The sequence below is a fragment of the Rana temporaria genome, chromosome 9, assembly GCF_905171775.1.
Source record: "Rana temporaria chromosome 9, aRanTem1.1, whole genome shotgun sequence".
In the NCBI taxonomy this organism is placed as follows: Eukaryota; Metazoa; Chordata; class Amphibia; order Anura; family Ranidae; genus Rana; species Rana temporaria.
The window spans coordinates 58,999,831-59,011,853 of NC_053497.1; the positions used below are offsets into that span (position 1 = coordinate 58,999,831).

The 12,023-nt window shown below is 40.0% G+C and overlaps 1 protein-coding gene across 1 annotated transcript; it reads left to right on the forward strand.

Annotated features, from left to right (window-relative positions):
* Positions 1-251: 251 nt before the first annotated feature.
* On the forward strand, positions 252-10,681 carry LOC120913579 (vomeronasal type-2 receptor 26-like). Its single transcript, XM_040323614.1, has 4 exons — positions 252-1,054; positions 3,366-3,431; positions 6,208-6,337; positions 9,726-10,681. Exons 1-4 carry the CDS (start codon positions 257-259, stop codon positions 10,625-10,627), a joined length of 1,896 nt encoding a protein of 631 aa, XP_040179548.1. The 5' UTR covers positions 252-256; the 3' UTR covers positions 10,628-10,681.
* Positions 10,682-12,023: the final 1,342 nt, after the last annotated feature.

Genomic DNA, 12,023 nt, shown 5'->3' on the forward strand with positions numbered 1-12,023 from the left:
GACGCAACAGTAAATCAGGCACCCAGCACACCTAGATGTATGCTGAATGTGAATACATTGCTAGATGCTGTATTGCTTGAACAGAGGGGAGTTCAGACTCGCCGTCTACCCCCAAAGGGGTAGGTATTCAGAGTCTATCATTGCTGGGACCATTTTGCTGTGTTTTTTTTAGGGGTTGAGTCACTTTAAATATACATATGCTATAGCTTAGAAAAGCAAATAATGATCATACTTATGTATTTTGTAGATAAGTTTCATGTCCCAAGAACCTCTTCAGAGCAACAAACAGAACTTCCCAAATTTCTACCGTACAGTACCCAGTGAGAAGGCTCTGTATGCTGCCATTATAGCCTTACTGAAGCACTTTGGTTGGATGTGGGTTGGTATTATATATGCTGATGATGATAGCAGCATAAATGCTATAAAGATTATTAAAAATATGATTGTAGAAAGTGGAGGATGCGTTGAATTTATTAAACTAGTACCGTCTATTAATGACTACACCCCCGAAAGAATCAAAGACATAGAGCAAACCATTGCACGGTCAACTGCAAATGTTATTCTTCTGTATGGCTCAAAAAATAATGTGTACTACCTGGAATTGAATGTTCATGTTACCAGCATACCAGGGAAAGTCTGGATACATACTGCCGATTCCAGTTTCCGAATATTCAATGTGGTAAATGACACAGTTGTCAATGGATCTTTAAGATTCATCATGCAAAAAAATGAAAACCCAGCATTTATAAAATTTGTCAAGGAGGTTAACCCAAGTCGTTTCCCATCAGGTCGGACCTTTACAACATGGTGGGATGAACTATGTGAAAACCGATGTCCTTTCAATCCAAGAAACAGAAACTGCACAGGTGTGGAGAGTGGAAGACAAATCATTTGGTCTCACTGTAACCTTAAGTTCACTGGTATGAGTTATATTGTTTACAACTCTGTATATGCCGTAGCCTATGCATTACATGAAATGTATCAAGAAACACCATTAAGTGAAAGATTGCAGGATATAAATAAATTAAAATTTCAAGATTTAAAAGGCTGGAAGGTAAGAAAAAAAGTAATTTCTTATTATCGTTTAAAACCTTACTAAAACTATTTACTTTTTTCCAAAACATTACAGTAACATTCACGTGAAGGGCTTCAGCAATGCTACCCTTCCCTTTCAGAACTTCCTTGTCAAGCATTTAATGAAAGGTCATTGTAGATACTGTACTATAACAAAAAACTGCCAAAATCCAAAGGGAAGTTCTTACTTTCTGATTTTTCAGAGTTTTGGAATACACAGCAGGCTGATGTGATATAGGGAACGAATACTATTAACCACTTGTCGACCGCACTATATCAGAATGGCGGCTATAGCGCAGTTGTCTAGTTCTGGGACGCAATCACATGACGGCATCCCGTGATCATGCCCACTGCACACCCGCTGCAGGGCGCTGGCAGTGCGCTCTGTGATTGCAGTGTCCGGAGGACACTGCAGATCACATATTGAGGTAGAGAGCCAATCAATGGCTCTTTACCAAGTGATCAGCTGATCATAGATGTCAACAGAAGCCATTTATCATCACACTTTTCCTCATGTTGACAGCAAGAGGAGAGGAGAAGAGATCCAATAACCGACTTCTCTAAAAGGGACATCTACACTGATAATCAGGGCACTGATTATCAGTGTCCTGATTATCAGTGCAGTCCCAACAGTGCTCACAAATGCTGCCAATCTGTGCCCACAAGTGCTGCCAATCAGTGCTGCAAATTAGTGCCTCCTCATCAGTGTCACTTATCAGTGCCACCTATTAGTGCCCATCAGTGCTGCCTACCAGTGCCCATCAGTGCTACCTATTAGTGCAGCCTCATCAGTGCCCACCAGTGCCGCCTCATCAGTGCCCATCAATGCCCATCAGTGAGGCCTTATCAGTACCCATCAGTGCAGCCTCATCAGTGCACGTCAGTGAAGGAGAATAATTACCTGTTAGCGAAATTTTACAAACAATGAAAAAAAAATTGTGTAAAAAAAAATACAAAAAATGTCGTTTGGGTACAGTGTTGCATGACTGCGCAATTGTCATTGAATGTGTGACAGTGCTGAAGGCTGAAAATTGGCCTGGGCAGAAAAGCGATAAAAGTGTCCAGTAGGCAAGTGGTTAAAAGCCTCTCTGACAACTTACAACCTTATCCCCTAAAAAGTCAGTGGGCCAGATCCACGTAGCGCATCGCAATTTTCGGCAGGCGTAGCGTATCGTAGTAACGCTACGCCGCCGCAACTTTGAGAGGCAAGTGCTGTATTCACAAAGCACTTGCCTCTAAAGTTACGGCGGCGTAGCGTAAATCTGCCGGCGTAAGGGCGCGGAATTCAAATGATAAAGATGTGGGCGTGTTTTTTGTTAATTTTACTTGATCCAACGTAAATGACGTTTTTTCTGAACGGCGCATGCGCCGTCTGTGGGGGTATCCCAGTGCGCATGCTCCAAATTAACCCGCAACAAGCCAATGCTTTTAACGTGAACGTCATTCTATGCAAAGCCCTATTCGCGAACGTTTTACGCAAACGACGTACACAAAGGAAAATTTTACGCTGGCCCGACGTCCATACTTAACATTGGCTACGCCTCATATAGCAGAGATTATGTTACGCCGAAAAAAGCCTTACGGAAACAACGTAAAAAAATGCACCGGCCGGACGTCCGTTTGTGGATTGGCGTATCTAGCTGATTTGCATACTCAACGTGGAAATCGACGGAAGCGCCACCTAGCGGCCAGCGTAAATATGCACCTTAGATTCGACGGCGTACTAAGACGTACGCCAGTCGGATCTAGCCCAGCTTCAGGCGTATCTTGTTTTGGGGATCCAAAACAAAGATACGCCGGACCAACCTAGAAGTTACGCGGCGTATCAATACATACGCCAGCGTAACTTCTTTGTGGATCTGGCCCAGTGTATTTACATTAGACAATATGCTAACACAACAGAGGTTATCTGAAACACTGCATCCCCAGTAACTCAGCATCAGTGTTTGGGATCTATTTTCAGTATTCTCCCAGACAATAATTATCTCCTTTAACAGAAAAAGTGTAATGGCAATGCTCTTTTAAAAGGATTATTTGTCCAAAGACAGAAACAAATACTTTAAAGAAAAGATTTTGATGTGTTGTTGTTTGTATGAGTTTGCACTGCATTCAATATTATTTGTCATTTACAGCTACATAAATATATAAAAAGGGTTAATTTTACAAACACATTGGGGCAAAACATCTATTTTAATAATGAAGAAATATCTATTGGGTATGATATTTATAATCCGATCAATTATCCAAACTGGACAACAAATTTACAGAAAGTTGGACATTTTGACTTACAGGCTTCACCTGAGAGACAAATCATTATAAAAAAAGAAGCGATAGTCTGGGAAAACAAGTTTGCCAAGGTTAGTCTCCTTCATTAAGCTAATTGTTGCCTTTATGGTCATGGTTGTTATCTGGATTGATGGAAAAGTAAGAAGCTCAGTTTTTAAAGAGGCATATTTATTATCAAAACTATGCAAAAGGCCAAATATATTTCTAAAACAACCAATAGGCAATAATGCAACCATAAAAATTGGGGTGCTGCGCTATACTACATACGCATCTCACCCACTGGGGCCTAAAATGTAGGCCACTGCTATTCTCTATCTGCTTGAGATTACTCCTCATAACCAGATGAGGATATTTATGCTCTCAAAATATTGGTGTCTATCAGTGAACTCTTACCTAAATCTTTCTCATCTAAGCCCACTTTGCATACTGTATATATAAATAAATGCTCTAAACTGAGTTATATATTTTTCTGGAAATATTACATATAGCATACCCATATAGCTGGTTATACTCCTGAACTGGCTATAACTATGCCACACACAAATACTCTCTTGATATGTCAACCCCACTGAACAATAATTAGCTTTCCCTTCAAATAGGTTTTGATGCTCTCCCTGATAATCCAAAAAGTGCTCATATAAAAAGCCAAAATACCCCCCAAAAAATAAATAATAAATAAACCAACAGGGTTTGTCTATTTAAATTAAGTCTTCCTTGGGGGGTGAAAAAGTGTAGGTAAGGTAAAACAAAAAAATTCTATATTAGTAGATGAGGTTTTCTACTCAGATTAATATGTATGTGGGATACATACAGCCAATTCAGGGATATAGTCAGCTATATGGGTATGCTGTATATATTTCCAGGAGAACAAATAACTCAGTATAGAGCATTTATATATATATATATATATATATATATATATATATATATATATATATATATATATATATATATATATATTAGGGCTGTTACTGATTAAGTGAATCTCCTTGCATTGAAACTCTGCATTAGTCAGTGGTAAATGTGGTATACACTAAATACAATCACCCGACACTAGTTAGTTTCCACAATCCATGACTTAACTTCACTGTTCACACAAATACGTTTTAAATTCAAATTGTAAAACTGACGCAAGTAATGTTTTCTTATTAAACTTTAAGAAAGACTTAGAAAGTTAGTTTAACTTGAATTATAAAACGTATCTAGTATATTGACTGTCAGTCACTTTATAGTAGGCAAGTAGGCATCACTTTAGCCAGTCACGCAGACATACCATGTTTACATTTTCTGGAAGCAGACATAATCGCATTTTATTGACAATATACCCTGAAGAACTGAACAGTCTTTCGCACGGAACAAATGTTGCCGATACACAAATAATTTTCTGCACAAAACTGCTTAGGATAGGAAAACTATGGTTATTTTTGCCCCCTTCCCCTGATGGAGTCTGATGCATCCTCCTGCTCCACAGATGCAAAGGTACCTCAATCCAATGGGTGCAATTTGCTCGCATCCCCAGCAGGGTAAGTCTCACTGTCCAGGCTGTCCAGTGACGTCAAGAATTTTGATTGATCAAAAAAATTTAAGATTAATTGAGGAATTAATCTTTAATTTCCCCAGCCCTAATATATATATATATATATATATATATATATATATATATATATATATATATATATATATATATATATATATATATATATATTATACACACACAGGGCTTTTTTTCTCAGAGAATAGGTGCAGGAACTTCCCCCTTCTGTGTCACCCCTGGTCTCCCCCCCTACCCTCCTCCAAGAGGTACCATCCCTTGGTTTCAACCCCTACCCACCTCCCAGTAGCGGTTCTTTTAGAGAATACAGAACCAAGTTTTTGGTGCCAAGTAATGTGAATAAAATTTGTAATAACAAGAAAAGTAGTAAAATAGATCCGCAACAGAAACAATAGATTCACACAGAAATAACAGACCCCCCCCCCCCCCCCCAGCACCAATGGACTCCCACAATAAAATACCTCCTTAGCAGCCACAGCAGATCTCCCAACCAGCAGCAATAGACTTCCTTTTTTTAACAGTAGATCTCTGCCAGCAACCATTGACCCCCCAGAAACAATAAAAATGTGTGTGTGAGAAGTGGGCTTAGATGAGAGAGATTTAAGTAAGAGTTCTCTGATGGCCAGCAATATTTAGGCAGCATGCCTACCTTCATCTGGTTATGAGGAGTGAGCATAAGCAGATAGAGAATAGCAATGGTCCTTTGCTAGCCACTATAGCTCCCGTAAAATATCCCACCTCACTCATTAAACAGTAGATACAAATGTTCTTTGTTTTGAGGGTGTCCATGTTATCCTCCCTAGTAAACACTGGGTCAAAGGTTTATTTGAGGCAAGTACTCTAAATAATACTCCATTTGGATTGGTCTCTGTGCTCCCCTTATTAGTAATAAAAAGTCACGTTGATGTTTGAATCTATAAACTAAAATAAACAATAGAGTATTTTAATTTTACAAATAAAATGTAAGTTTTGGGTCCCAGTGGGTGAGATATGTGGGTAGTATAGTTAACGACCCCAGGTTTTTTTTGTTGCAATTAGTCCCCACATTGTGGCCACCAATATATTTTTGAATTACAATTAGGGCTTTCTTTAATTATACATTGAATAATATTACTTTAACCTGATAAAAGATTAAATGTGGTTGAATGTTATGGGTCATTGCTCTTTGCAAATCAACATAGCATTTTTGCAGTACCTGATTTAACTCAGATCAGATCTAACCTAATAGAACCGTTTCAGCAATATTAATAAAACATATGAATTTATATATAAATATTTTCTGTATATTTTGGCAGCTACTGATGCCTCGATCAGTGTGCAGTGAGAAGTGTCTACCAGGATACAGGAAATCTGTCCGGGAAGGACAGCCAGTTTGTTGTTATGATTGCTTACCATGTCTAGAAGGACAGTTTTCCAACCAGACAGGTTTGTCTTGATTTCCTATATATCTATATTTATTTATTTCCCATACATTCTCAGCTATAGTAGTGTAGTTAGTGAATTATAGAAGAAACACTGCTTCTTCCACGTCCTGTACCTCCCACATCTGCGTGAGCTTGTCCATACTCCCTTACATATATCAACAAAAAGTTGAGCCACATAACAATGAAATCAGCCAGAAATACACTTTAATGCTCAAAACAAGAAACACAGATAGCTAGATTCAGGTAGAGTTAGTTATCTACTGATACGCCGACCTAACTCAGAATCTGCGCCGACCTATGTTTAAGTGTATTCTCAAATAGAGATACGCTTAAACATATCTAAGATACGACGGCTTGCGCCGTCCTATCTTAGGTTGCAATATTTAGGCTGGCCGCTAGGTGGCACTTCCATTGCGGTCGGCGTAGAATATGTAAATCAGTAGATACGCCTATTCACGAACGTACGCCCGGCCGCCGCAGTACATTTACGCCGTTTACGTAACGCATTAGCAGGCCTAAAGTTATTCCATCAAATAGTTGGAATAGTAATGTTAAAGTATGGCCGCTGTTCCCGCTTCGAAATTCTAAATTTTTACGTCGTTTGCGGAAGACGTCCGCGAATAGGGATTTACGTCGTTTACGTCCACGTCGAAATCAATAGGCCCGTGCGGCGGACTTAGCCGCAATGCACACTGGGAAATGTAGGTGCCCGGCGCATACGCAGTTAAAAAAACCTGTCAATCACGTCGGGTCAAGCCTCATTATCATAAAACACGCCCCCCTCAGACAAATTTGAATTAGGCGCCCTTACGCCCGCCTGCTTTAGGCCACGCCGCCGTAACATAGCAGGCAAGTACTTTGAGAATCAAGTACTTGCCTCGCTAACTTACGGCGGCATAGCCTAAACACGCTAAGCTACGCCGCCGCAAAGTTGCGGTCATCTCTCTGAATCTAGTCAAGAATGTCTGCCAAGACCTCTCAACTCAAACAGGGCTTAGTCATACAGGTGCACCTCTACAAGCCTTGTGTAAGTCTGGACAGTACTGCTATATTTCTTGTGCTAAACAATAGACTTCAACTGATGGTGTTGGAGTGCGGCCACGTTTTCTGTTTGTATAGTGGTATACTCCTCTGGTTCATTGAAATCTCATAGGTCAAAGATTTTTTTGGTTAGGTTACAAGAAAAACAAAGCCTGGTACAGGCTTTTGTAGTGCTTTAGTTTGGTCTACATGACCATGGCCTCAGCAAGGAATGACCCAGGAGCCAAATGTCCAGAAAAGCCATCAAATGAAGTTTGATTATGAGCAGAATTTTGGGAACTCACTGCTATACATAGGTACAAGCTAAAGCGGAGTTCCGCTGAAAATTTATTTTTAAAAGCCAGCAGCTACAAATACTGCCGCTGCTGACTTTTAAAATATGGACACTTACATGTCCAGTGCGCCCGCGATGTCGGCAGCCAAGGCCGAGCAAACGCTCATCCCTTGGCTGCACCCGCCACCATCCTCGGTGAGGGAATCGGGAAGTGAAGCGATGCGGCTTCACTTCCCCGTCTTCCTACTGCGCATGCGCGAGTAGCACGGCGCGCCGTCACTGGTCCCTGCTCTTTCCTGGGAACAGTGGGTTTCACAGAAGACAGCGGGGGGTGCGGGTAGGGACGTGACTACCACAGGAGTGTATTCCCGGAAGTGGGTACAAATACCTGTCTTAGACAGGTATCTGCACCCCCCTCCCCCCTGAAAGGTGCCAAATGTGACACCGGAGGGGGGGAAGGTTCCGAAAAGCAAAAAATGTATTTTTGGGTGGAACTCTGCTTTAATTTCTTCTTTTCAATAAAAGAGGGGAAGTGGAAGCAGAGGGGGCAGAGCTCATTTCTAATCTGTGGGTGGCAGGGATCTCCTTAAACTCTTATGCCGCGTACACACGATCGGATTTTCTGATGGAAAAAGTCAGATGGGAGCTTTTCGTCGGATATTCCGACTGTGTGTATCCCCCACCTGACTTTTTCTGTTGGAATTTCTGACAGACTTAGATAGAGAGCAGGTTTTCGATTTCAAAAATCCTATCAGAAAATCTGTTAGTCTGTATGGAATTCTGACGGGAAAAAAACACGTATGCTTGGAAACAATTCGATGCATGCTCGGAAGCATTGAACTTCTTTTTCTCGCCTCATCATAGTGTTGTACGTCACTGCGTTTTTTTTTTATAAATTCTTTATTTTTTTCTTTCACAAAGATAATACAACTTTTCATGCAAGACATCTTATTCAACAATTCTAATTATTTTACTCTTGACATCTTTTTTGCAAAAACATTGATTACTCTTTACCAAAACAAAAAGCTTTTGAATGCTCCTACCACTGATTCCTCTTTTATCATATTAAGCATTGTTTTATAATAATCTACTCTAGTACTATATCTCTGTTATGTTATCGTCGACCAGGGCCCTGCCATGATTATCCCCCTTCCCAAAGACAAAACATTTTTTTTCTTAATCTTCGAAAGTTCAGAGCACTTTTGTGTGTATGCAAGCCAAGCTTGAGCGGAATTCTGTCGGAAAAAACATCCAATTTTTTTTCCGATGGAAATTCCGCTCGTGTGTACAAGGCATTAGGTGTTAAGTCCTGGTCAAAACCACAACTCCTATTCTCCTTCAGTCAGTCCTTAACATCTATCTATGGCTGATCACCATATATGAGTATATCCGACATTCTATGTCATGTATAGACCACTTCCTACAAGGAATTGTTTTTATAGTTGTAACCACCAAGGTAGACTTATGCTGGCCATACACTATACGAAAATTCGGCCGACATTCGGTCGTTAAGAAAGATCTTTCGTTTTTCAGCCAGTTAATGGGCACAAAATCGATAATCGTTTGGACGTTTTTGAGCCAAAAAAACGAAGGACAAGTTTGGAAATTTTCTGCCGAACGAACGATAAATTAAAAGGTTAATGTGTTTCCCGTCCGAACTTTCTGCACTAGGTATATGTAAAAAAAAAAACGAACCATTTTTTTTTTATGTCCACTGAAGATTTATTGGTCATTACATGATGGCACTATCGTTTGCGCTGACGAACGAACTTTCGTTTTTCGAAAGTTCGTTTGGACGATTTTTCGTGGAGTGTATGGCCAGCATAACTGGTTCAATGATTTCAAAAAAACTGTTCAGCACTGGTATGACTCCAGTAAAAGGAATTATGATTGGTTGCCAATGGGGTTCTGGACTTTGCTGACAACACTTAGCTCCCTGCATTGTTTACTTAATATGTCCATTGGTAAAGTTTAATAAAAAGTTGATCTTTTATTTCATAAACAGTTGAATGCATAGGGAAGAAAAATAAGATAAAAGAACATATTGTAAACACTATTTGCTTTATATTTCCAGATGTGGATGTGTGCATAAAGTGTCCAGAAGACCAATGGCCCAATGTGCAAAAGACAGAATGTATCAAGAAAGCGCTCACCTTCCTATCCTATGAAGACCCAATTGGAATTGTCCTGGCTTGTATAGCCATCTTATTTTCACTGATAGCTTCTGTTGTTCTTGGAACATTTATTAAGTATCAAAATACTCCAATTGTCAAAGCTAACAATCGAGATCTCAGCTACTTAATTTTAGTATCACTCATGCTCTCCTGTCTTTGCTGTCTCATTTTTATTGAAAAACCAGAACAGCTGACCTGTTTTTCACGCCAAGCAATTTTTGGAATCACCTTTTCCATTTCAGTATCTTCTCTTTTAGGAAAAACTTTCATTGTGGTGATAGCCTTTAATGCAGCTAAACCTGGAAATAACTTAAGAAAGTGGGTGGGGGCTAAAGTTCCTAAATGTATTGTTTTCTTTTGTTCGGTTATTCAGGTGTTTATTTGCATTTTGTGGATCCTTTTAGTCCCTCCATCCACCTCATACAACACACAGTCAGAAATTGCAAAGATCATCCTAGAATGTGATAAAGGATCAGCCATTGCTTTCTATGTGATATTGGGTTATTTGAGTATCTTGGCTTCTGTATGCTTTGCTGTTGCATTTTTGGCAAGAAAATTACCTGACACTTTTAATGATGCTAAACTGATAACTTTCAGTATGCTAGTCTTCTTCACTGTTTGGATATTCTTTATCCCAACGTACCTTAGTGCCAAAGGGACCTCTACAGTAGCAGTTGAGGTATTCGCCATCTTGGCCTCGAGTTCTGGGATGTTGGGCTCCATATTTGTTCCTAAGTGTTATATAATTTTAATAAAACCTCAGAAAAACAGGAAAAACTTTGTATTGAAAGGATCTCTATAGTGTGATTATAATTGTTGACAAACCTAATAAATATTATAATCGATAAAACTGCAATAATGCCTCATTGTTCATTGTAAAACGAAATATCTCAGATGGTTTAAATTTAATAAGAGAAACACCAAATCACCACAGTTGCAGAACCACTTTGTTGCATCTGACATGACTACATGAATTTAAAGTTATTCAACATTAACATTTATTTGAGTTATGAAAAAGTAATTAGTACAAAAACTATTCTAATGTGTACACTGGTCCTTATGTTTTTGGTTCCCATTTCATAGGGTGACAAACTTTGCCCAATTTCAAGGGATTACTTTACAGATACACTCACTAAACTCGTCTAAACTTTGTACAAAAAATGCTCTATATGAAAGTTTTTTACGCCAAAAAGAACAGACGTTTTTTTAAGCCCAGTGTGCATGGAGCCTGAAGACCACAAAACTATTCTCATTATGGTGGTGTTGTGCCAGGCTTACTGGGGATACGGTTTCTCCACCAATGTGGATGACATTGACAAGAACTGCTTGGTAATTTGGGCTCTCTGTTTGGCGCCTAAACTCAAAGAACAACCTCAGCCCCTCTGACACACCTGGTTGAATGAAAGTTACTGCAAGCATTTTAAAGGGGTTGTAAAGTCAGAAGGTTTTTTATCTTAATGCATTCTATGCATTAAGATAAAAAGCCTTCTGTGTGCAGCAGCCCCCCTAATACCTAGAAGAAATGGCTGCACACCACTGTAGATCAAAATCCTTTTTATTTGGACATCCCAAAAACGACAGGCATCAGAATGCTGGGTAGACCCGTTTCGCACACTTCACGTGTGCTTAGTCATTACTAAGCGCACGCGAACTGTGCAAAATGCGTCTACCCAGCATTCTGATGCCTGTCGTTTTTGGGATGTCCAAATAAAAAGGATTTTGATTTACAGTTGTGTGCGCCCATTTCTTCTAATTTCATTGTGTGTGGAGGGGAGCCCTGAGGCGAGCACCTACTGGATCATTAGGCTTCCTGATCTCACCTGGAGCGGCGGGTGTGTCTTTTCTCCCTAATACTTATCTGAGCCCCATCTCTGTCCAGTGATGTCCACGAGTGTCTTGGCCTTCTGAGACTCTCCCTCCTAATTGGCTGAGACACAGCAGCAGCACCATTGGCTCCCACTGCTGTCAAAGTCAGTTAGTCAATCAGGATAGAGAGGGAGCTGTGACTCGGCTCGGGTGCCCCCACAGCAAGCTGCTTGCTGTGGGGGCATTTGACAATAGAGAGGGGCTAGGAGCACAGAAGAGGGACTTGAGAAGAGGAGGATCCAGGCTTCTCTGTGCAAATCCACAAAACTACACAGAGCAGGTAAGTATGACATGTTTGTTAGGAATCCATAGGTTACATTTAAAGCAAGGTT